Raw genomic sequence first — 23436 nt, forward strand, 5'->3', positions numbered from 1 at the left:
CAGACGGAACAGCCTATCCTGACATCCTTTAGATAGGTATGCTGCACTACCCGACGTGCGCCCCTCTATCCGTCCTATTTATATATCAAACCCCATTTATTGAAGGCCACCGGTTATGTTCTACTTCTCGCATCTTATCCATCCCTAGGGCTTCTATACCTCCCCTCCGAATGCAGTTAGGTCATAATGATAAGCTACGTTGGAGGCGACTCATCATCAGAATGTTTGACACAAAAACTGGCGCGAGGTTAAAACGGCCATGATACAAACGAAAACGCCTGGTCAGGTTCAAGCTATTCTAACTTTCCGAAGTTTGCTTCTGCCGTATTGTTCTGGCTTTATTCTTATCTCGCATTGCCACGAGAAGGCCCTGAGACTTATCCGATTTTGAGCGGATACCCAACGTAACCGTACTTCTTTACTCAGAAAGTTGACCGGTCGTACTCCTATTAGTATTGTTGGGGATATACGAGATATACGAGATATTAGATGAATATGAATTCGATGTATGTCCAGATCTTATAAGGGTCGGTCCTTGATGCTCTCGCTATACTTCCATCTAATATTAACTAGGGTCTGTAATAAATCTACATCCTCGGCGAGAGTGCCTACACAAGAAAGGATGTTTGTCACTTACCTATCTGTTTAAATTGGGAATGAATGCTAATATAACATCATTATATCGTTAGACCCAATACGGTTCGGCTTCCAAGTCTGACAGCTCGTTGATTTTCGTATTATGGTGCCCCTGAAACACTTATAATACAAGACAAACTTCTCGCCCGTCTATACCTGGGTAACCGAGAAATAAAGGAGATTTCCTGCTCGGGAAACCCTATTATATCTTGAATTTCGCTCGGGGCATTGAAAACCTATCCGGACCGATGTTTTCAGCATCAAAATTCGTCTAGCTCCCACTGCCCCCGAGAAGCCAAATTTCGACACAAGGGTCAAGGGTGAGCGCCCTGATACCGCCAAAGATAGACTGGGGTTTACTAATCGACGTATGATCATGCGCTTCAGCAGCGAACCGAAGTAGACCCCACAAGCTCTAGAATATTGTCCATACCTCTCACTCGGCGGTAGGCCTGAGAATCATCGCCCCATTCTCTGCACCCCTTTTGTAGGGGGAGTAGTGTTACCCCAAATCCCGCCATCGCGATATTCGCCTCGAAAGTCTTGGATAGCGACCCTAAGATTCCAATATCGACTCCAACTACTTTTAGACGACGCAGTGTGTGAATGAGGTTCCAAGATTTTCTCACTAGATGCTTCCTCGAAAATGCGAGTAGGTGGAATGACCCAGTATCAGCAAAGCACGTGATGGCCTACATAAAGCTCCTTAAGCGGCAATCAACTACTGCACTGGCTAATATCATGTAGACGCCCTACCGACTCCCTAGTCACATTACGGAGGTAGCCTCGATGCAACACGACCTATAAGAACAAGGCCGAACGTAACCCAGATGGGATACAGTACATTTGCGGTGTCATCAGACTTAAGATATGTTGGGTATTGTCTACTACGTACGGAGTCAATTATTATTGCACATTACGTCTTGCAATACGCGTTAAGCTTATCATTTTTAGGAGAGCTGATGAATAGCAGAAAATCTGGCCGTTTAATTTCCTGGTCAGCACTGAAGTTGTTGAACACCCCGAGGGGTTTGAATAAGAGTTCGTAGGCGCTCTACGTCTACACCTGCTATTTTCGGGGATGCTTGTAATTGCATGGTACTCGAAAACGACTAGGATACGGCCTTCGCTCATGGTCAACTGTCGGGGAGAGAAAAAATGGCTGTGGAGGATCGAGACCTTCCAATCCTCGTCCTATACCGCCTCAGCTGCAGACACTGTCAGCAGTTTGAGGGGGTATCTGGCGGAAACATTGTCTAACGTCAGTGTGTGTAATGTGCTACTATCGAAGCAGAGGTTATCTGTTTCTAGCGGAGAAGTTGATCGATCCTATGGCAATGATTGGCTACGAGAAAAATGGAATGGCGGTACGATCCCGCATGTCAACTATGCCTGTTGTTGAACGGCCTACGCAACCCGGCGGAAGTGCAGGTGACGACCGAAGTACCTCAAACACTGGTCCTCTCTCTGGGTCTAAGAGGGGTGTAAGAAGCGTGTGTAAGTCAAAAGAGGTATGAAGGATTCGAAGACGTGCAAAGGTCGAAAAATTTGCGGGAGGAACCTAGCTATGGTCTGCTTCGAACATGATTATCTTTTATTAGGTTAGTGGCCCCCCAAGTCTCGTCATCACCGAAGATTGAGCCATATGGTATACTCTGGCTTGCCTGGCTGTTTAGGTATGTTTCTATCCAATAGGAATTGAAACATTCAACTAAATGCAAGAAAGGTCTGAAAGACCTATGTAATCTAAGGTTTTTTCTCGAGACGAACACTCGTTTGTGACCCCTTTCGTTGTAGTTTGGGGTTGTCGAATCACCGCCGAATGTTCTAGGAACGGCGGGTGGCGTGGGATATGTATGCAGGTGGGATATTTTAAAGTCGACAGCGTCTTTCGACATCCCCCTCTAGACCAGTTGGGTACGGGACAATCCACCCTTCCCGTCTGTGGAGATAGAATGGGCAACTCCTATTTGCCACCTCAACCGAAGGAACATGGCATATTGCCAAAATTAGTAAGATGGTCTCCTCTTATTTCTGTGGCTCCAAAAGACCCAAAAGGCTTAAGGATACATATTCCCCGTGCTCTTCAAATATCCCTCGACTGCATTTCCACCGGAGGCCGAAGCAGGGAAACACAAAGCGATGATGAGACTTCTGTTCTCGCCTACGTACTTAACTTTGCCTGATATCAAGAAACACCTGGCCTTCTGATCTGCTGTGCTGCCAACTTGTGTCAATCCCAAGCACGCTACGCAGATCTGGTAGATTAGCAAGCCTCCCCTGTGTTCGGGAACGGCCAAACCAAAGAGAGACACCCCTGGACCTGGACCTTGTATTAACCCCCCGTTACTTGAACCATCCATCAGCAGCTTTCCTGCTTCCCAGCTTCCCAGCTTCCTTGGACGTATTACTGGGAGACCCGAGTAATAACACCATCGAACCGCCGGTCTCGCCGTGCAGGCTTCTTTCCACTTCCTCTACACTTGCTCGCAACGTCTACGCACTCTTATTCCGTATACCGTATACCGTATACCGTATAGTAGATATCCTGCGATCGAGTCTTCTCAAGTCAGAAAATGGATTTCTCACATCCCTTCTACGGTGGAGCTCATCCCTATCACTTTATCGGGATTCCTCCCTTGACCCCGTCTCATTCCAACTCAGCCGCATCCGACGAGTTCAACAACCACTCTCCACATGTTAGTGTATTCCGTGCCTTTGCTTTGTTTCAGTTTTTAGTGTAGGGTTATATCACCTTGCCTAGAAAATGGAGCGCTGATCTCCCTACGTCACTCAGGATGTTTACGATGGCTTCCAGAATAGTGAACAATTCCAACAGAACTTTGAGCCGTATGCCCAATTCAATCCGCAACCTCAGGCCTTCCCCGGCCCTCCCGGCCCGCCGACACCGCCGACGCATCCGATCCACGGTCAGAGCAGCCAGAACCAATCTCAAGTGAATAGTGCTTCGAGTGTGAAGAGTAACCCGGCCGATATACTACCTATGGCCAAGCCGGATCCCGATGCAAATAGACAGACGGGATCCAATTCGGATGACGACGATCTGACGCCTGCCCAATCCCGCCGGAAGGCGCAAAATCGGGCCGCGTGAGTTACCCCCGGGGTCTTGGATTGGAGGAACGGTCCAGCATGTGATAAATGAATATCGCAAGGTCATTAGTGTTTGACTAACATTGCATCCGTCTCTAGTCAGCGCGCATTCCGGGAACGCAAAGAACGACATGTTAAAGACCTCGAAGCGAAGCTAGCTAGCTTGGAAGCACAACAGCATCAGACGGCCAGCGAGAACGAAAAGCTGAAACGCGACCTGCAGAAGATGAGCACCGAGAACGAGATTCTGCGCGCCACGTCCAACGTCCACGCCCAGAACGGTTCCCTGTCGCCCCCTGCCCCGACGACCACAGGCCCAATGCAGTACAACCCCACGGACTTCTACTCGGACCTCCTCCAGAACCACACCAACAAGACCCCGAGCCACCGCATAGTGGAGTCTGGCGGAGAGCGTCTCTTGGCTGCGGGTGCTACGTGGGATTACATCATTAATCATGAGTTATTTAAACAGGGCAGGGTCGATGTCGGCGATGTGAGCCTGCGGCTAAAATCCCAAGCCAAGTGCGACGGACAAGGTCCCGTCTTCGAGGAACGTGTCATTCTACAGGCCATCGTGGAAAGTGTCGCGAGTGGTAGCGACGAGCTTTTATGAGCGACTGCGCTCAAATTTAGACATCGAGATGCCGGTGGAGAGTGGCGTACCTAAAGCATGGTAATACGATTTGTCGTACCGGGGAAGAATCGCTGTATTCGAACCAGCAGAAGGGGGTTGGGGGTTGGGGGTTGGGGGGGGAGGGGACATGAGACCATGATGGCGTACGGGATCACGGGAAAACGATCTCGGTTCTGTTACTGGCGAATAGCGAGCAACGAACGTATCGAGCATCGATGAATGGACGAGTATGTTACGACCGAAGCGCTTAGGTCTGCTTCATAGTAGTAGGAGGTCCTTACTGGTTCCCCAAATCATCAATTCTCGGAAGAGGGACCGAATAACAAGCACCGAGAAAGCACCGCGCGGGGAAGGATAGGGGGGTGTGGAGGGCAATGGGCAATGGGCAATGGGCAATGGCATAGAGGACGACACCAAACTCAAACATGGTCGGGGAGTTTCTGGCCGGAAGGCTACATATTATTGCAAGGGCAATGGTGGCTGCTTTTGTAGAAAACAAGGAAAGTCAACAAGAGGAAAGGATACAAGACATTTATGATTCCAACCCGTTCGATATATTTCTTCATGGCCGCGTCTCATTTGTTCGTCAGGTGTTTAACAGTAGGCGGCTGGTTGGCTGGCTGGGTTTATATATACCTATACCTACACCTACACCTATACCTATACCTATGACCATTGATATATTATATTATATAGCTATTGCTGCATTTGAGACGGGATATATATTGGGGTTTCTGTTCTCTCGTCTCTTTGTTTTTTTTTATTTATGTACTCTCTTAGGGGTTGGGCGGATGGGTGGGTGAGGGGATGAGGCTTGTTGTATCTAGGTGTGGTTGAATTAGAAGATATATCCTTATAAATCCTCGCCATGCTCTCTCTCTCTCTCTCTCTCTCTCTCTCTCTCATCTACTTGTCTTAGAGCTTGTATGTATTGTATTGTATGCGATGCCGTTAGCTTTGTCTATCTGCTTTTTCTGGCTAGAGATACTCGGGTTGATAGGTACCTACCTGATATATGAGAATCCCTGGGCAGGAACTAAGAGATTTTTGAGCTTGATAGATACCTATATACTATCTTTATACAACATCGTGGAATAACTACCAGCAACATGGATAACTTGATAGCCCTACCTTTTAAACCAAACACTTACCACGTACACATCGACTCCTTTAAATTAACAATAAGAGACACGTCATGCACCAAGAACTAGAACCGAATTAATAAACCATATTCTTCTTCGCTCCTACTACCACAGCTCTCCTCATTTCTATCCTTCATATGGGTATATCAAACCTTGCAAATACATAAGCGCTCATTACAAGAAGATAACATAGCATAGCATAATATAACAGAGCGGAGTGTAGACGCCCAGCACTTGGTCATCATTCATCATTATCTCGAACATATATTCCCCTGATAGGCCGTCCTTCCACCCAGCTCATTAAATCTTCATTATCCCCCAGCCAAGCAAAACCAAGATATTGCCAACGCCCTACTGGGGACATCCCACCCAGCAGAATAAATAGAACATCTGCCTGTCTCTTAATCCCAGAAAGACGTGCTTCGCTGTTAGGGCATCTCACGCTGTCTCCCAAAATAATATATGCTTACTTCCACTCACTTGCCCCCTAGTTTACCTTCTTCCCATTAGTATGCTCCTCAACCTCCACATACGGGTGCTTAATCGTAAGGCACCAGATATCCAAGTAATCGCAAATCGTAACAATCACATCGACAACAAAAGACCCGTACACACCAACCGCAGCGCCCAACATGGAGAACATAAAAGCGACCTGGTACACGTCGTCTCCGAGAGCGCTGGGCCAGCCCCAGGCCCAGCCGAAGCGCGACCGGAGGATGGGGCCGAGGGAGTCGATGATGCCGTAGGCTAGGGGTAATGCTAGCACGTTCCAGTAGGGGAACGGGAGCTTAACAAGGTGTGCGGTGATGACCTGGCCGACGCTATACGCGTTCACGAAGCCGACGAATAAGGCGAAGGGGACCAGATGCTGGGTGCGGATTAAGGGTTGCAAGTACAAGTACCCAACGACGAGGACCCAGATACTGCCGAAGGGCAGTAAGCCAAGCAAAGCCCAGCGACTGCGGTCGCCGCGGGCACGACGGGCGCGGATGACGTTGCGTGCGCTCTCAATCGTGTTGAAGACCATGACGACGGTGCCTTGCGCCATGTACCACTGCGTGAAGGACAGGTTATACAGGTACTCGGGGATGCCGAGGGACTTTGGGATATGCAGGGTTTCGAGCATGGACTGCTGCCAAAACGAGGCGCCGCCCATGTACCCTGTCAGCGCATACACGAACACGATGATCAGGATGCCTTCGACGGGGCCGTTGACGATGCCCAGCGTGAGAGTACCGGTGTGGTATTCCTCCCAGGTCTGGACGTAGAAGGTCTGGAGGGCTGTTGGGGATACTTATTAGCTGCTACTATCGTGTAATGCAGAGAACAAAGAATTGCTTTGTGATTCTACGTACAGGCAAAGAGCGCGGCGACCGTGTACCAGCTCTGCCCCATGTTCTGCGAGGCGGCGAAGATAATGCATTCGAGGCAAGTATTCAGGGCGTCGACGCCGTGGTCGAATAGCTCGCCGAGGGGACCGCTTTGTCTCGTTCGTCGTCTGAAAGATGCGAATTAGCTACCTCTGCCTCTGCCTCTGCCTCTGTCTATCCATAGTGGGGGTGGCAGCTCTAGTCTGCCTGTAAGACATACGCTTGCGCCCCATCTACCGCATCGAAAGTCTGATATAGGAACAGGCCAACAGCCCACGAGTAATAAACCCAAGACGGACAGTCCTGGTCGAGAGTCGGGTTATACCATAGCAAAGTAAAGAAGTTGGCGACGATGAACATGAAACCCGTCAAGGTGATGAGGTTCGGGGCCATGGACATGGGGAAGCACTTGATGACGACATTGTTGTAGAACGGCTTTAAGATGTACTTGGACGTCAACGAGTGGTCGACGCTCGAGTACTTATACGCCTTTAGATTCGGCAGGAATTCCTGGCGCACGTACACCATCTTGACCGACGATGATGCTGCTCTTCGTTATAGTTGAAGAAACCTAAAACCTAAATCGATCTTAACAATTCTCTTCTCTGTATTGGTGGGCTAGCTGCTGCCACTTCGGATGCCGGATAGATACAAAGGTATCATCAAAACGCTTCGACGCAGACGGGACAGACGTCCCCTTCCTTTATTTAAAGACGATCAAAGAGCAACTAATCGTCTAGCAGTGTACATAATATAGATAGTCTCTGGGAATTAGTATTATGTAGTATGTATGTATGTAGCAGTAAAGAAAAGAAAAGGTAAAAAGTAAAAAAAGAAAAAGGTGAGTTGGCTATAGCTAGGGCAAGGGAAAAAAATATGGAGAAAACGTCATTGTGTGCATCCAATATCGACGACCCATTTTCCAAGCTAGAAATTTACATAGGAGGCACCTACATTTACAGGGCAGTAGCTCCAAGCAAATTCAATTAACGCGAACTGACGGAGGAACTGACGGGGGGTCGCGTCCCATGTGCAACGTGTAAATTGCATGTACATGTATGTACATATGTTCAAGTACCTAAACAGGTACTTGCATATAGGAGGTACCTAATATATGTACGTATAAGTGATCTACCCATGTGGAATCCATCTAACTTATATGTATCTATAAGTTGCTTGGCTATGCGAATTAGCCAGAGTAAAAGTAACACAAGTTATTAGAGCTTATTATACTGATCAATTCGTCATACCTATTCGGCTTCAACCTCTTGGGTTCGTTCTGCCACTCGAGAGGTTACCGTAAATTCATCTCGACACTTCCTATAAACACGGATGACTCGGTCCTTATTTCGCCTAGGATCGCACAAGTCCTGCTGCTCACCCCTTTCTCCTTTCTCCATTCTCTAGTAATATGCATAAGGTACCCTCAAAACCGAAAGGACATCGCTCGTCATTTTTTGCAGAAACGCCTTTCCAGAAACCATCATTATTACGCGACGGATGCCACCACCATAGCAGCAACATTCTCCTCCTCGCTGCGTACTATAATCTTGGTTGTTACTCCTGATTTTGACGAGTACGCCATCCTGACGTTTGCCACTACCCTTCCGCCGTTGACTGTCCTGCCCAGGAGCTTGAGCTGATGTGTGGTCTGGTTCACCGGCACATCTGTACCTTCTAGTGGTTGTAGGGAGAGCGTCTTGGCAAGTTGCTCCGTAGCATCTGGTATTTAACGTTAGTCATAGCGTCTTAAGAGAGTAATGATATAAGAATATAAGCACTTACCTGCGATGCTATTCACGCCAGACAGCTGCAGCGTCTCTTCAGCCTCCTCGCCAGCCGCGCCCACCTGTTCCCATACGTGATTGAAGTTGCCTGCGAACGTGGGTATCACGTAATCGCTACCGGCAAGATCGAAGTCTGATACCTCGTACTCATCGTCGTAGCCAGTCTCTTCAGGCTCGTTGGTAGTAGGATCGATTTCTTTGCTCGTGAACTTGAGTATGTTGGAGAAGGTAGCAGTTGGCAGTGATCCTTCGCCGTTCGCTTTCTTGAATGCCACGTAGATCTTTCCGGGCTCATCCGTGGGGAGTTTCTCAGCCTGGATAATGAATACTTCTTCGAGTTCTTCTTCGTCAGATGGTGTTGCTACCACCGACACGTTTTCGAGGACAGTAGCTGGAAGGGTGTTCTTAACCTCATACTGGAGCACAATGTGCTCCTTGAAGATGTGCTTGACGACTGATACAACGTACTCAGTCTCGGCCTCGGTCAACTCAACAACAGGAGACGACTTGAGGACACTGCCAAACTCCTTCATCTCTGGGATAGACAGAAGTTCTTGAGCGTACTTCTGCGCTGCAGCGGCCGCCGAAGCTTGCGCCTCCGCGCCAGTTGGCACCGCCTTTGTGGGTCCTGTCTTTGGCGGCTTTAGAGATGGCGTAGTGGCCGTAAGCTTCTTCGTGCGGTCCTCGGCATCTGCTTGTTCCCGGGTGACGACCGGGATCTGGCTGATATCGAACGGAGTTTCAAAGGCGGACTTATCGTCAGATGTTACGTACATGACAAGCTGGTGTTCGAAGTAAGGTAGTGAGAACATATTCTCTGTGCTCCTCGTTAGTCTTTCATATCGTTTGTTAGATATAGTAATGTACTTACCGTTCTTGATGAAGCGTTCACCCAAACCGTCCTCCTCGTGCATTAATCTCAGGTTGAGAGCAGCACGGTCACGGACTTCATCATCCACGTCGTCCAAGCACCTAGTCAACAGAACGTCGACGCTACGCTTGACTTCGGGGTCCTTCTGACCCACACCGAACTTGGCTAGAGCGGTTACGGCTGCTGCTCTCACAATGGCGTTCTCTAGAACGACACGGTTGTAGATGTACCGGATGTACTTGGTAGGTTGAGAGGTCCTGGGACCTTCTAAACCTAGTAAGTGGAGGATACGAACAGCCAATTTCGTAAACTCGCAGTCTTCGATAAATTCGCAGAGGTGAGCGAGAGCATCTTCCTTGGAATCCGGCACGAACTTGATGAGATCGAACATGCTTTCTACCACGGCCCGCTTGAACTCGTAACCACCTTCGTCGCGCAGGATGCCGCTCAAGAAAGAAAGCATGCCAGCTTGTTTGCTCGGGAACTTGAGGCATAGGGTTCGGATGGCCTCGACGATAGTAATCTTGAATTCATCCGTAATTTCCGACATGAATCCAGAGATTTGCTTCATCAACCTATCTACACTTGCTTCATTGCCGGTTTTGAGGAGCGTAGTAATAGCGAACGTAGCAATTGATCGGTTGCTGTTGGAGATGAGTGCCTCGATATCTGGGTTGCAAACGTTGACGGCTTGCGGCTTGAAGGAAGCAAAGTTATGCAGAATTCGGAGGGCAGCGAACTTGGTTACGGCACGAGGCGAAGAGAGGAATAGCTGCAGCACATGAACAGCTTGGGTGACTTCTGCGTCCGTAACGTCTCTTATATCACAGATTGCCTTGGCTGCTTCGAAGTTGACCATTTCGCTCTTATGTCTTAACCATCCGTCTAGTAGCTGCATCATGGGCTTCCTGAGGGATTGATCCTCCTCGGCCAATTGCGCAGCCAACCTGACCAGCATCACTATAGCGGCAGGGCTCTTGACAGCACCAGCGGCACCAAATTGCTGCACCATCTTAACCAGAGCCATCCTATCATGAGACCGTATCTGATATAGGAGGCCAATGGCGTGGTATTGGGTCATAGTTGAGTTGTTGACCGGGAGCGAAGCAGAGGAAGATGAAAAGCCAAGGGAGAAGCCACCCGAGGACTTGGTCGAGGCAGCAGCCTCCTGAGTCTCGGACTGCCATCGTCGAACGACATCCTTGGCGATCGGGAGGAGATGGTAGGAAGATACAAGGGCGGCGGAGGATACTGAAGGGTTCTTGTCGACTATCGCAGTCTTCATTACACGCTCGATCGATTGGACAGTTGTCGCCTACAAGGCATCAGCAAGGGGAAATTAGGAAGCTAGCATTCTGCATTGGGCTCACGTCGATAATGCGACATAGGGCTCGTATAGCATTCGGTCTGTAGATTGCGTCTGTACTACCACCCGTATCCTTCATTATGGTACTCGTAACCATAATAATATCTTCTGCCGAGTTGGCAATCTCCTTGATGACCAGATGAACCATTTGTCGCAAGCTGGCATCCTTGTTCTGGAATAGCTTCGAGATACCGAAGAACAGGGTGGTGGCTTCGTTCGTCGGGAACTTCTCGCCGGTATATAGGAGGAGGGCAATCTTTGTTAGGAGAATGCGACATCTTCGTGGTTGAATTGGTGAACTATTGAATAATCGAGCTTGGTACTATTTAGCTGTGTACCATATAGCGGAGTGGACAACAACTAGGGGGACTTTGGATCTTAGATGTTGAATTGAACCTTTTAGACTTACCTTCTTGGAAAACTTGGGTGCGGTCGACCTTGACCAGGCCGAGGTCGGCATCTTCATCTTTCTTGCCGTAGCTCATGGTGGGTGGTGAGACGGCTGTATTAAAGGTGAAAGTTGAAGATAATCGCGGTCTTTGGTGTAGTGCTTTAATTCACACATAAATTCGGGCCAGCACATTAAGGTTCCCTTAGGTAGTTTACCTAAAGCCTTTGAAAGGAGCGACGTTGCAACTGCTCCAGTCAAGCCACGTGATCCGTGCTCAACCAAGCCACATCTCAGGTACGTAGTGGACCTCTGACTTGGGTACTCTTGGAGGTACGTACCTTCATACCTTATAAAGAGGCATCGCAATTCTATTCAATTTTTATTTACTGTATTGAGTTTGGTTCTTTACATATATTCTTAACATCTCGTCAGTGTCCTCTCGGCTTATCTATTAGCTTCATCACGTTATCTGCGTATCCTTCTGTACCGCCATATTTAGCTATAACCTGTTGGATGTCTATAGCTGAGGACGAGCTCCTTTTTCTGCCGATCAAGCCAGTATTTCTTGTGCTTGGTATCCTCAGCATCTCAGTTTCTACCTCCCAGCCGCAGTCCTTCTCTATATTTTTTATCCATTCAACCAGTGACGAATATGCCGACGGTGATTTGTTTTGCGCTTTCGGCGCGGGAGCCCGAAATCTTGCGCCGGTAAGGTCATGACTGCAACATGGTATCATGATAAACGGACAGTTTGATATAGTAGCAAGTATCGGTGTCCATGGTGTCAACTCATCCGCATGATTGGATATGATAAAAGTTCCTTCAGGAAATAAACCGTCGTGTATAAGATTAGCACTATCTACATTGTAGATGACCTCACCATTCCCATACTTCGTACTTAGATCATGGTCAATCACAGAGGGAAGCAGGACGTGCTGCCGGAGACTCTCTTGATGCTCAGGCTCGTCACTAATCGTATCAGAATACTGTTCCCACGACTTGCGTTTTCGAGCGTCAAATCCCCATCCCGAGTATCCTTCCTTTCGAAGGATGTGTACGAGAAGACCATTGCCGCATCCTATATCAACAAATCCAGGGAACGGAGAATCTTTATACATCTGAGCCCACAGTTCGATGAGAAATGCCGCAATGCTCAGGTCTTCAAACACGTGCTTGGATGGGTCTGTAACCTCGACCCAGGTTTGAATAAGCTGGCGGGCATAGTTTTGTTTCAGCCTAGTATACGTATTCTGAACAGAAATCTGGGGAATGATGGTGTCGTGATGAACTCGCTTAGTATACCCCTTTTTAGTTCCTTCGCCATGCTTATGGAGCACTGATAACAGGTTAAGAGCCGTACCCACCAACTTTGGTAAACGGTCCCCATCGTCAAAGAAATGGTAATGGATAGACACTGAGCCCTCGTCATCAGCGCTCCATTCGTGGAGAAATGCTATGCCTTGCACTTTGGGATGGTAGTATGGCATGTCATCAGGAGATGAGACGTGGGGTTTGTAAATAACCATAGACCTTTCTACATTCCCCGGCCCACTACCATGGTAAATTAGGCATGTTTGATCTAGAGGCTGATCTCTTAGAGTATTTCTTGGAATAAGCTTCCGCACTAGAGCTTTATCAAGGTGCATGTCTTCGAAGTAGAGAATGATCGGCTGTGTGACCGCGGAGTCAGTAGTCACATCTTGTTGACTTAGATCCCTCTCGACTAAGATATCGGCCCGGAATAGCCAGCTGGAATTGATATTCGGATTGCGGATCAAGTTCATCATGACTTTGAAAAAGATTTGCGACTCGAACTCACAGCTCTTCCGAAACAAGGGAGTCCATCTTGAACCAGACGAATCTTTAATTAGACTCGGAGAACCATCGGGAAGCTCTTGCGCCTCGAAGCCCATTGCAAAATTGAAATTGATATGATGGGAGGCCTTTTTAAATATGTGTTATGTTACCTGCAGGGTCTTTGGAATCGGGACACGGATAGGTCGATCGAGGGGATACAGGATGACATAAGTATGTAGAGGCTGTCCACTCGAATTGGCCAACGATGAGACCGATGCTCACTGATATTCTAGGTAGATGCCCTCCCTTTAAAGGAGGCCACATGCAGATGCGCAGGGGGGTCAGCTGCTAAGAAGGGTAGGTATCCTCGTGGATGTGTAGGTCCGCATATGTATGAGTATGAATATTGGGGATAAAATTGTTTGGACGATGCAGATGGTGGATATAGTGAATAGGTACCTGAGTAGAGTTGTTGTCCGTCACCCGTCACCCGTCACCCATCACATCGTCCAATGTTCATGATTTTCGAATGAAACTAAAATCTAAAATCTTAATGGACAATTGTGTCTTAGTCTGGATTACAGTTGTGGCACATGTCCGACATTGGTGGTATCGATTGTGTGGCAGCTGTACGGCATGTGCTTGCTGCATTCTTCCGGCATTTGCAACTTCCCGGTGACCGCAAATGTTGGAAGTACGTACCTAAGGTAAGTACGGTACATGTATGTATTCCGTACCTACATAGGTACATGTAGGTATGGAGGTACCTGTTCCCCCATAATAGGTACCAAGTTCCAAGGCTGTCTGAGTCTGAAAAGGCCGCTATGTACCTTGTATTTTCATGAGTGGCACGAATCTTCTACCCCTACACAAGGACAGGAGGTTCGACCGCCCCCCAGCCGTGGCTACCAGCCTTTCAGGTGCAGGGGATGACCCACTCACCCCTTGCCGATTCGCTAGTGGCCCGCTAAATCGATATTGCCCCTCCATTCACTGCCTCTGCTAGTTGCGGCCTTTCTCGTCCTCTCTTCTTCTACAAATTGATCCTTAGCCACCCACCAAGAACAAAACAACAACGTCAACATTTACACCATCTCTTAATATCACCAACGTAATCAAGAATTACGTCGCTCGACCCCCGCAAACCACATACAGATTACTACCTCACAGGATCTCTACAGTTTAGCGAGGCTACTAATACAGTCGTCTGTCGCTTCACCGAGTTCATCTCCACAAACCCTTTTCCCCAAGTCACCCCCGTAAACTCGAGTTTATGTCAATCGAAAACCTCAAGACCTATGGTGCGTGCAGTCTATCTTTCATCGTCGGATGATGCTAGGGCGATGAAGAGATCTATTGATGTCCTCCATAAGCATCGATGTTACTGCTGTTTTTGTCGCCCTTGCTGCTTAACCTATCGATTATTTGGTTGATACACCTCCCTTTCGCGTCATAGGCTAACCAATATTCAAACAGACCCCTTCGCCGAAGCCGATGAGGATACAGGTGAATCCAAGCAGTCCCAGAACTATATCCATATCCGCATTCAACGTACGTGTACATACCATACCTCCGATGTACCTCACGTGTGGTAGTCAACTCGCGCCGCATTGCTCTATCCCTCGTCTCCACTCTGGAATATGCGATGTAAAATGTGTTATACTAACTAATATCTTATAGAGCGGAATGGACGTAAAACCTTGACCACTGTGCAAGGTCTTCCGAAGAAATTCGACCAGAAGAAAATCCTGAAGGTCATCAAGAAGAAATTCGGTATGTTGTGGTGATGTCCCGCTTTTTCGTGTAGCCCCTTTAATGTCTGTTTGTTTGTTCATTATACTGACTGCGCTTTCGCGTTAGCTTGCAATGGCACCATCGTGAACGATACTGAGATGGGCGAGGTCATCCAGTTGCAGGGCGACCAGCGCAAGGATGTACAGGAGTTCCTCGTTGACAAGAAAGAGGGTCTAGAGCTTGATCCGAAGACCATTAAGGTCCACGGTTTCTAAGTCGGTCATGTCCACCAACCTACTGCAACGCCCAACTATCGATCGCGAGTTACGCAATTAGATGGTCAGCCTTATTTAGGTCAAAATCCCTGGCCGATATGCGGTGGGCTTGATAGCTATCCGCTAATCGTGCCGAGGGCTGCACTGTTGGTCGAGGCGTTTGCGGAATGGTTAGGACATGATACCCCTTGTTGACTTCAAAGAGGCTTCTGGCTTTTGGTATTACTATGGCTAGGCTGAGGCCAGCCCGAGGAACATATTATTCGATGCTTTTATGGAGGCGTGGTATTGCGGATGGCCTGGACTTGCAGGACACTCTCGTTCCCGGTTCTGCGATAATGCTATTATCTATTAATCAGAACTATCTCCAGAATATGCTGCTCATAATACCCGATGTGACATGTCTGTGTTAAATCCCTAAATCGCAAAATTGCCAGCCAAGCTCGTTAGCTTTCATCTAATCTCCTATTTACTGCTCAGCCATCGATTTAATTTAGAAATATGTCAAGAAATTTATATAATATGAACTCGGGTGATTTGCCATATTTCTTAAACCTATTTTTTTTATAAGGCGCGAGTACTTTATTTCTATGAAGATAGTTATCAGGTTGTTAATTTTAGTGGATTCTTACGGATCAAACAGTCCAAATTTTTCTCAAATTTTATCTTAAGGTACTCAAGCGTGTCCGAATTCTTCGCCAGTCAACCTCGTAAACTAATACTACTATTCCAACAACTTAAAGTTAACTATTTGCTCGTTTAAGAGAAAGGCAGGAAACACCAATGAAAATGAAGGGGGACCTGCCCCTCCCAACGCCGCCTCCCACTTTCACCCGGAGAAAGATCCGGATCCTGGAGCAGTTAGCCCGCCCGGATGACGAGTACACGGATGCTTCGCCCAAGGGGTCCGTGGACGCGGGGATCCGCGAGTTGATTGGTGAAGTTAATGGGTTGGACGGGTTCGTCACGACGAGTAGTTGTGCGGGGAGGGTGAGCGTGTTTCTGGAGGGGAGCAAGAAGGCTGTTGCTGTTGGTGAGGAGGATGGGGGAGAAGGAGATGGGGTCGAGGAGGATGATGATGATGATGATAATGATGATGATGCTGGGAAAACCGAGGTTAGGAAACTTGCGGGTGTGGGTGGGAAGGGCGGTGGGGGTGCGTGGTTATTTGTCTCGCATGATCCGGTTCCGTTGGGACAGGGCGAAGGGGATGATGTGGAGGAGATGTTGGGGCTGAGGAGATGTCCTGAGGAGGAGGAGGAGGAGGAGGAGGAAGAGAGAGACGAGGCTGGGGAAATGCTAGCGGATGGTTCTGTTCGGGATGTCGCTGCTGCGAGGCTTGTCCACTTCAAGTTCGAGCCTATGGTAAGTGTACCTACCTCCTATTCCCAATCTCCCTCCCAACCCAAGGATCCACTGCGTACACCGCTGCTATGACGGTCTATACACACATACGCGGACATGCATTCATTACTGGGGGCAGTGGAACACAACAACCTGATCTGACCTAACCATTTTAGATTCTCCACGTCTTGACCGCCTCACCAGAGCACGCCCAGCTCCTCCTCCGGTGTGCTCTACAAGCCGGGTTCCGGGAGAGCGGCGCCGTGAGTCTAACCCCCGCTGCCGGAGAACAGCACGCAACCCCCATAGTCGCCATCCGGTCCATGGGCCTCACGTTCGAGTCCCTGATCGGATACCAGTCCGGAGGCCGCAGCAGCAACGACAAGCTTCGCCGCACCGTGTCGCCGGCGTATCTACGGACGCTTATCCGCATCGCCAACGAGCGGTTCGTCGAGAACGCGAAGAGGATCGGGAGATTCCGGGCGGCTCTTGCGGAGGCGAGGAGGCCGGTGGGCGAGAGCGGGTGGGAAGACGCGCGGGTCCGGCGGGAGAGAAAGAGAGCGGAGGGTCTGAGGAGGAGAGAGGAGTTACGGAGGCAGAAGTATGGTGGTGGTGGTGGTGGTGATGCCGCAGCTGTAGAAAATTCGACTTTAGATGTCTCGTTAAATACAGATTTCACATGAATAATAATACTCAGCATATAGCACGGAAGTGCGAGAAACCAATTATCATCCATCTTTCTATACAGCTCTGTTTTCCCTGAGCGCTTCCTAAAATGCTATGCTATAAGTGTCGAATATTGTTACAACAGAGTATCTATCGTAGGTATTAGGGGTTTGGGGGTAGCGATGGACATCATCCGAAGAGGAGATTTATTTATTCATCTCTTCCTCTTTCTCTTCTTCTACTTCGTAGCAGCCGTAGAGAGAGAGCCCTCCATTCACGAAACGACCTTATCCACCCACTCCTTCTCCAGCCTCCGGACCTCCTCCTTAAAAGCCTCGACTTCGCGCCAGCAGTCCAGCGGGCGGCGGTCGTTCTCGAGCAGGCAGCGCACGACGTTTCCGCGGGCCTGCTCGACGGTATCCGGCAGCGGGCGCAGCTGCTTGCGCTTTTCTAGGCGCGCGCGCAGCGCCTCGACTTCTTTCGACACGGCCTGCCGGCTGAGCTGCTTGTCGTCGTCCTCGCCGGCCCCGCTGCTGTCCGCGAGCTCCGCGATCTTGTCCTGCATCGCCTTGAGCGCCGCCGTCTCCTGCGCCTCGAGCTTCTTGAGTTCCTCGGCTACGCGCGCTTGGACGGCTAGCTCGAGGGTCTGCGCGCGCGTGGTGTCGGTCTGGGGGGGTTGGACGAGTGGTTAGTATAGTATATAGGTAGGTTTAGGATGTTGGGTCTTGGTGGGGGGGAACGGAAGCTGTTGGGGAGGTGGAAGAGGATATGGGTGCTCACTTCGCTACTTGACTGGAGGGTTTCGACGACATCGTGCGAGATGCCTATAGGCGAGGATCTAAGAGTAACCAAGAGTGCCAAGTTAGTCGGGCGATGCTAGGACGATGATGTATGATACAACTTAGGACGAGAATATTTCTAATGATTTAGAACTTACGCCTTCCAGACATATGAGGATTGGCTCGCCTCCGGCTTAGACGAGCTCGAACCCATGGTTGTCGGCTTCGTCAGTGGGCTGGGCTGGGCTGGGCTGGGCTGGTGGGTGTTGCTCTAGATCTGCCTTTCTGCTACTTGTACGAAATAATTCCCGAGTTCTGATGATGATGCTGCCAAAAAATGTCTACGGTGCGAATTGAGCAATTTGCTGAATGTATACGGTAATTAATACTGTGAAGCCACCTTAGATGATTTAGCACGTGATATTTGCATAAATAAGTAATGTGCATAATGCATAACATGTTATAACCCCCGTCTGGCTTTGTACGTCCCCCTTTTTCTAACTTCTACCTAACATACATTGGATTCAAAGAAGTGAATATTCAACTGAATCACTTTATTAGATCGTGGAATATGTGGTACATGTGTGCTACCATTTATCCTTAGTTACGACAGAAGCTACATGCAATAAATACTCTTCAATAAACACTCCATGGACCATAATTTCAGTTAGCCCTCGGCTTGACTCCGACCTGGAAGCCCACAGGTTCCAAGTGAAACCAACCCTCTTGTTCTAACACGTAACTCGGATCAACGCTCTCAAAGTCAATCTCCTTGATTAGCTTCGCCAGCACAACCATGCTGAACTGCCAAGCCCAGTGCTTCCCGATGCACTCTCTCTTCCCGTTTCCAAACCACTTCTTAACTCCAGAGGGGAGATCATCAAATGCCTTGCCCATCATCCGCTCAGGCCTGAAGGCAAGGGGTTTATCGAATACAGTCGGGTCTCTGTTGACTCCTGCCAAGACAATGATCATGGCCTGATTGTGTGCGACTTGATACTTGCCGCCGGCTAGCTGCACGGGGGCCTTGCTCTCACTGGGTATGGGTTCAATGTTGAAGCCCGGCGCTGCGAATGAGAGTCGCAGGGATTCACGCATGATTCCCTCGACGTATTTGAGCTGTGCGAGGTGCTCGAATTGAAACTCGCCATCGCCGATAACTGAGTCTAGTTCCTGGCGCGCATCGGTCACGACTTGCGGGTTCTTCAGGAGGAAGTATATTGCAGTGCTAATCATTCCCGGCGCCGTATAGCTGCCGAGCGGCATGGTGACTATCTCGTCGATGACTTGCGAGTCTGTCAGAGATATGCCCGTCTCCGGATCCTTGGCGCTCATTAGTATCGCAAGGAGGTCCTGTCGATTTGTCGGATTTGCCTTTCGGTAGTTCACCAATTCTTGCGCGTACGTTCGCATCGCATCCCTGGCTTTTGTAAACTTGCCACTGTAGAGTAGCCAGTTCATTAACTTGGGACGGGTAGGTCGCTTCATCGATTCAGATGTTGAGTCCTCCATCCCTTTTATCATTGGATGCTCAGGCCCGGAGAGACAATTCAACTTCTTCCCAAAGAGAGTCAACGTCGTCACTTCGAGGGCCAATCTGTTCAATTCGTCGATAGCGGACACCTCGTTGTCGGTGCCGAGCCCTTTCCACTTTGTGATAAGCTCGGTGGTAGTGTCTCGCATCTCAACGAAATGTTCTGCGAGTGATTGCGGACTGAGCTTCGGGGCGATGATGCGGTGCGCGATACCCCAACTCGCCTCATTGTCGAAGGCCGCGAACAGAGAATCGTGTACGGCGTACCGTATCTCAACTATCGGACCACCGACATACTTTCGAAACCGTTTCTCATCGCACAACTCCTCCGCAATGGCCGCACCGGCTACGAAGACGATAGTATGACCTAAGACCTTGATCTGGAATATTTCCCCGTACTTCTCTGCTAGCTTCCTCAGCGAATCCCACGTGTTACTTGGGTCGATATCGAAGATGTTGCCTAGGAGGGGCACGCCCGGAGGTTGTGGGATAGGGACTGACATGATGTCTGTTGCTTAACTAGAAGGAAGAACGGAGCGAGGAAACGAGCCATCTACTACAACCTATTAATACTACAACCTATTAATAATACAAGAACCGATGGCGCACGAATATTCAGGTCACGCCGCAACTGTATATATGCCTTTTTACGTCACGGGCGTCCTGTACGGTATCGTATCTTCTTTCTTCTCCCAACAACTCATCACGCAGCGGTTATGTTGAGTAACGGCTCACAGTGCTACTATCAATCTGTTCCAGGACGAACACGGCAAGTCCATTTCAATAGAGTGAGTTCAACGCTCCCCTCATTTCCTTTTCGTGCGACTTCATATATCATTCGGAAAGTTCGAGTTCTGTAGAATCGTCAATCTTACCATGCGAGCCGGATATGCTTTTCCTCTTTTCTTTTCTTTTTCTTGTCCACTGTGGAGAGTGTATCAGTTAATCAACTTGCAAAGACGACTATTGTTGTGGCTTATGCAATATTGCCGATAGCGAAGGGAAACTCGTACACTATCGGACAAAGCTGCAGGACGCATGCGTTAATTACGTTACCATACTTTTAAATGAGCTCGGGCAAGCCTATCATAGGTGGGATGTTCTAATTAATAGAAGTGGTTGGTCTTCAGGGTATTCCGAGCGCGTTAGCTCCATCTCAACAGGGATTTTCAGCTGCTGATTATTACCAAGCGACGTACAGAGCTTCGAGTCATTGAGTCTACAAGAACTTTAGATATAAAAGTTACTATTATAATATAATTACTACTATTGATGTAGTAAACGACTCTTCTGTTGTCTTACTATACCAATAACTATGAATTTAGGTACTGGTTCTTTGTGTAGAACGGTGAGTACCAAGACCTAAAGCTGAAGCATCCACTCGTTGCGTTTATAAGTTGTATATATAATAATCATCTAACATTGGGTTATGCTAAGATTATATGGAATGCATGGGCTAATCGGTCTGTGGTTTATTACTACGTTTAAGTCTATAATTGCTATCAATAACAGCAAGAGATGATGCAGTAATTAGTTACTGCGACTGACGCTTTACACTTGTTCCATGTATGTTGATTATCTGCGTTTAAAGAACTTTCCCCCGTGATTCAGAGATGTCTATTAACTTCGTTATTCGTCAACTTAAGCATGAGATTATTTGCTTAGTATGGCTTGAAGCTATTCGTGTCACATGTTCAGAATTAGAGATCTCGTATCTTATGGGCCATTCCAATGTGATTAACACTATCGTACCTAAAATATTAATAGAATAAAATTTATCTTCGACGTAATACACTTGTCGATTAAAAATGGTTAGTTACGACATCCATTTTTATAAATAGGGGGGTGGGTGACTACTTTTAACTTCCAAGACGGAAGCGGAGTACGAAAGGGAATCTAGTTTTAGGTAGTAGGTATTCATTGTGCAAGGCCCTTGGAAGTGACGGTTTAAGATGCTGGAAGATGATGATATAAGCCGAGTATGTCATGAGCAGCCCTTGGTATGTGACCACTACGGAGAAACAAGTGATTAGCTAGTGAATAGTTTATAATATATATATAATTTTTAGTATTATTAACACTTACTTTTTTTTTTAAATTTATAAAAAATTTAAAATTCTTTTATATATAATATAATAAATAATTAATTAATAAATAACTTTAGTTTAAATTTTAAAACTTTTATTATGTTATATGTTTATTATAATTTTTATTATTTAATAAAATTACTTTTTTTAATATGTTTTTATTTTTAAAAATTATATGTAATAATAAAATAACTGGTAATATGCTAATTAATCGCTATAATTAAAATATTTTTATTTATAAAAACAATTAATTTTATAAATTTGTAAATATATTTTTAATTATTTTTTTAATTTTAATAATATAATAATAATAAAAATAAAAATTATGCCGTTATTATTTTTTTGATATTTTACCGCTTTATGTTATATTATTATTACCTTTTGGTATTATTTTTTTAAAAAAATTAAAAAAAGTTACCGTTTATTTAATATAAAAATAATAATTATATATATATTATTACTTTTTAACCGATATAATATTAATAATTTTAATTAATTTTATTAAATATAAAATTTATAAAAAATAAAATAAATTTTATATTTTTATAAATTATTATTAATATTTTAATATATATTAACGGTCAAATAATTAATAACTTATTAAAACGTTTAAAATAAAAATTATAAATTTTATTATTTTTTTAAATAAATATAATGGTAAATTTACTGTAAATTTAATTATTATACCTTTTTTTTATATTATATTAATTTATAATTAAAATATCATTAAAAAAACATAAATTAACGTTAAAAAAACCTTATAAATTAAAAAAATATAAATTAATTTATTTATTTATAAAATTATTAAAGTTATTAAAACCGAAATAATTAAATTAAAAAAATATTATTACCTCGTTTTAAAACGTAATATTAAAACTGTTAAAAAAATCGCTATTATTATTAAAAAGTAATTAATTTACCAATAAAATATTTTTGCTATTATTTTATTGTTTATTAAATTATATAAAAAAATTATAAATATTATTTTTTTAACTATTAATTAATTATTAATATGTTATAAAATTGTAATATTTTAATGGTAAAAAGCGATATAAATAAAAATAAAAATATAATTAATAATAAAAATAATAAATAATTAAACTGGTTTTTATTTAATAAATAATTATTTATTATTAATTACGTATAAATATTTTATATTTTTATTTAACTTTAATTATTATTTTATTAGCATTTAACCAATATTTTGCAATGGTTTTATTAAATTAATAAATAAATTATTTTATATATTTTAAATAGTTTTTATAATTTTTTTTTAATTTTTTTATTATATTTTTACGCTTTTATTACAAATTTTTATTATTATTATATTTTTATTATTTAATTAAATATTATTTATTTTTACTTATACCTTTATAAATTAAAATAGTTTTAATTTTATAAATTTTATTTTTTTTAATAAAGTTTACCATTTATTTTTTTGGTATTTTATTTATTTAATTGTAAAACAGTTTTAAAAAATTAATTAAAAATATATTATATATTTTATAATTAACTAATAAATTTAATTTATAAGCTATATTATTTTTTTTAATTATGTTAATTATTTTAAATAATTTTAAATATTTATTTGTTAATTTTTCATTTAGTTTTTATTAATTAATATATTTAATTAATAATAAAATTTAATTATTTAATTTATAAACAATAATTATTTTCTTTTTATTATACTATTTAACATATATTTAATTTGTTATTTATAAAAGTTGATTAATTTATTACTTATTTTTTTATATTTTTTTTAATTTTTTTAAAACTTTTATTATTATTTTAATTAAAGGTTTATTAATTAAATTATTAAAATCTTATAATTAAAAACTTATTAATACATATATTAATATTATATTATATATTATATATATTAAAATATTATATATTTATTTTATTAATATTA

At 45.0% G+C, this 23436-nt stretch overlaps 9 protein-coding genes across 9 annotated transcripts; 4 read left to right on the top strand and 5 right to left on the bottom strand.

Moving 5' to 3' along the window:
• Positions 1 to 3212: 3212 nt before the first annotated feature.
• Positions 3213 to 4700, top strand: F4817DRAFT_367544 (uncharacterized protein; the record flags this gene model as incomplete). The annotated part of the gene is made up of 3 exons (XM_049307142.1): positions 3213 to 3335; positions 3434 to 3744; positions 3847 to 4700. 3 exons carry the CDS (start codon positions 3213 to 3215, stop codon positions 4358 to 4360), a joined length of 948 nt encoding a protein of 315 aa, XP_049162733.1. The 3' UTR covers positions 4361 to 4700.
• A 79-nt stretch (positions 4701 to 4779) lies between these two features.
• Positions 4780 to 5285, top strand: F4817DRAFT_326452 (uncharacterized protein). The gene has a single exon (XM_049301888.1). The coding sequence runs from the start codon at positions 4807 to 4809 to the stop codon at positions 5182 to 5184; it is 378 nt and encodes a 125-aa protein (XP_049162734.1). The 5' UTR covers positions 4780 to 4806; the 3' UTR covers positions 5185 to 5285.
• A 578-nt stretch (positions 5286 to 5863) lies between these two features.
• Positions 5864 to 7901, bottom strand: F4817DRAFT_215914 (Choline/ethanolaminephosphotransferase). Its single transcript, XM_049298750.1, has 3 exons — positions 7114 to 7901; positions 6879 to 7021; positions 5864 to 6804 (listed from the first exon to the last, which is right to left on the bottom strand). The coding sequence occupies exons 1-3, from the start codon at positions 7419 to 7421 to the stop codon at positions 6011 to 6013; spliced, it is 1245 nt and encodes a 414-aa protein (XP_049162735.1). The 5' UTR covers positions 7422 to 7901; the 3' UTR covers positions 5864 to 6010.
• F4817DRAFT_326455 (Coatomer, gamma subunit) lies at positions 7834 to 11495 on the bottom strand. Its single transcript, XM_049301889.1, has 5 exons — positions 11327 to 11495; positions 10922 to 11232; positions 9552 to 10866; positions 8679 to 9497; positions 7834 to 8615 (listed from the first exon to the last, which is right to left on the bottom strand). The coding sequence occupies exons 1-5, from the start codon at positions 11400 to 11402 to the stop codon at positions 8383 to 8385; spliced, it is 2754 nt and encodes a 917-aa protein (XP_049162736.1). The 5' UTR covers positions 11403 to 11495; the 3' UTR covers positions 7834 to 8382.
• A 151-nt stretch (positions 11496 to 11646) lies between these two features.
• F4817DRAFT_326456 (DUF1613-domain-containing protein) lies at positions 11647 to 13731 on the bottom strand. Its single transcript, XM_049301890.1, has one exon. The coding sequence runs from the start codon at positions 13219 to 13221 to the stop codon at positions 11737 to 11739; it is 1485 nt and encodes a 494-aa protein (XP_049162737.1). The 5' UTR covers positions 13222 to 13731; the 3' UTR covers positions 11647 to 11736.
• Positions 13732 to 14036: 305 nt separating this feature from the next.
• On the top strand, positions 14037 to 15487 carry F4817DRAFT_326458 (anaphase-promoting complex subunit Apc5). Its single transcript, XM_049301891.1, has 4 exons — positions 14037 to 14406; positions 14582 to 14656; positions 14786 to 14878; positions 14966 to 15487. The coding sequence occupies exons 1-4, from the start codon at positions 14379 to 14381 to the stop codon at positions 15112 to 15114; spliced, it is 345 nt and encodes a 114-aa protein (XP_049162738.1). The 5' UTR covers positions 14037 to 14378; the 3' UTR covers positions 15115 to 15487.
• Positions 15488 to 15600: 113 nt separating this feature from the next.
• Positions 15601 to 17296, top strand: F4817DRAFT_216015 (methyltransferase TYW3-domain-containing protein). Its single transcript, XM_049298753.1, has 3 exons — positions 15601 to 15786; positions 15879 to 16479; positions 16635 to 17296. The coding sequence occupies exons 2-3, from the start codon at positions 15898 to 15900 to the stop codon at positions 17139 to 17141; spliced, it is 1089 nt and encodes a 362-aa protein (XP_049162739.1). The 5' UTR covers positions 15601 to 15786; positions 15879 to 15897; the 3' UTR covers positions 17142 to 17296.
• F4817DRAFT_215989 (DUF1690-domain-containing protein) lies at positions 17224 to 18232 on the bottom strand. The gene is made up of 3 exons (XM_049298752.1): positions 18062 to 18232; positions 17905 to 17962; positions 17224 to 17791 (listed from the first exon to the last, which is right to left on the bottom strand). The coding sequence occupies exons 1-3, from the start codon at positions 18115 to 18117 to the stop codon at positions 17399 to 17401; spliced, it is 507 nt and encodes a 168-aa protein (XP_049162740.1). The 5' UTR covers positions 18118 to 18232; the 3' UTR covers positions 17224 to 17398.
• Positions 18233 to 18329: 97 nt separating this feature from the next.
• Positions 18330 to 20451, bottom strand: F4817DRAFT_216023 (cytochrome P450). Its single transcript, XM_049298754.1, has one exon. It carries the CDS (start codon positions 19938 to 19940, stop codon positions 18567 to 18569), a length of 1374 nt encoding a protein of 457 aa, XP_049162741.1. The 5' UTR covers positions 19941 to 20451; the 3' UTR covers positions 18330 to 18566.
• Positions 20452 to 23436: the final 2985 nt, after the last annotated feature.

Source organism: Daldinia loculata (genome assembly GCF_022478755.1).
Source record: "Daldinia loculata strain CBS 113971 unplaced genomic scaffold F4817scaffold_5, whole genome shotgun sequence".
Classification (NCBI taxonomy): Eukaryota; Fungi; Ascomycota; class Sordariomycetes; order Xylariales; family Hypoxylaceae; genus Daldinia; species Daldinia loculata.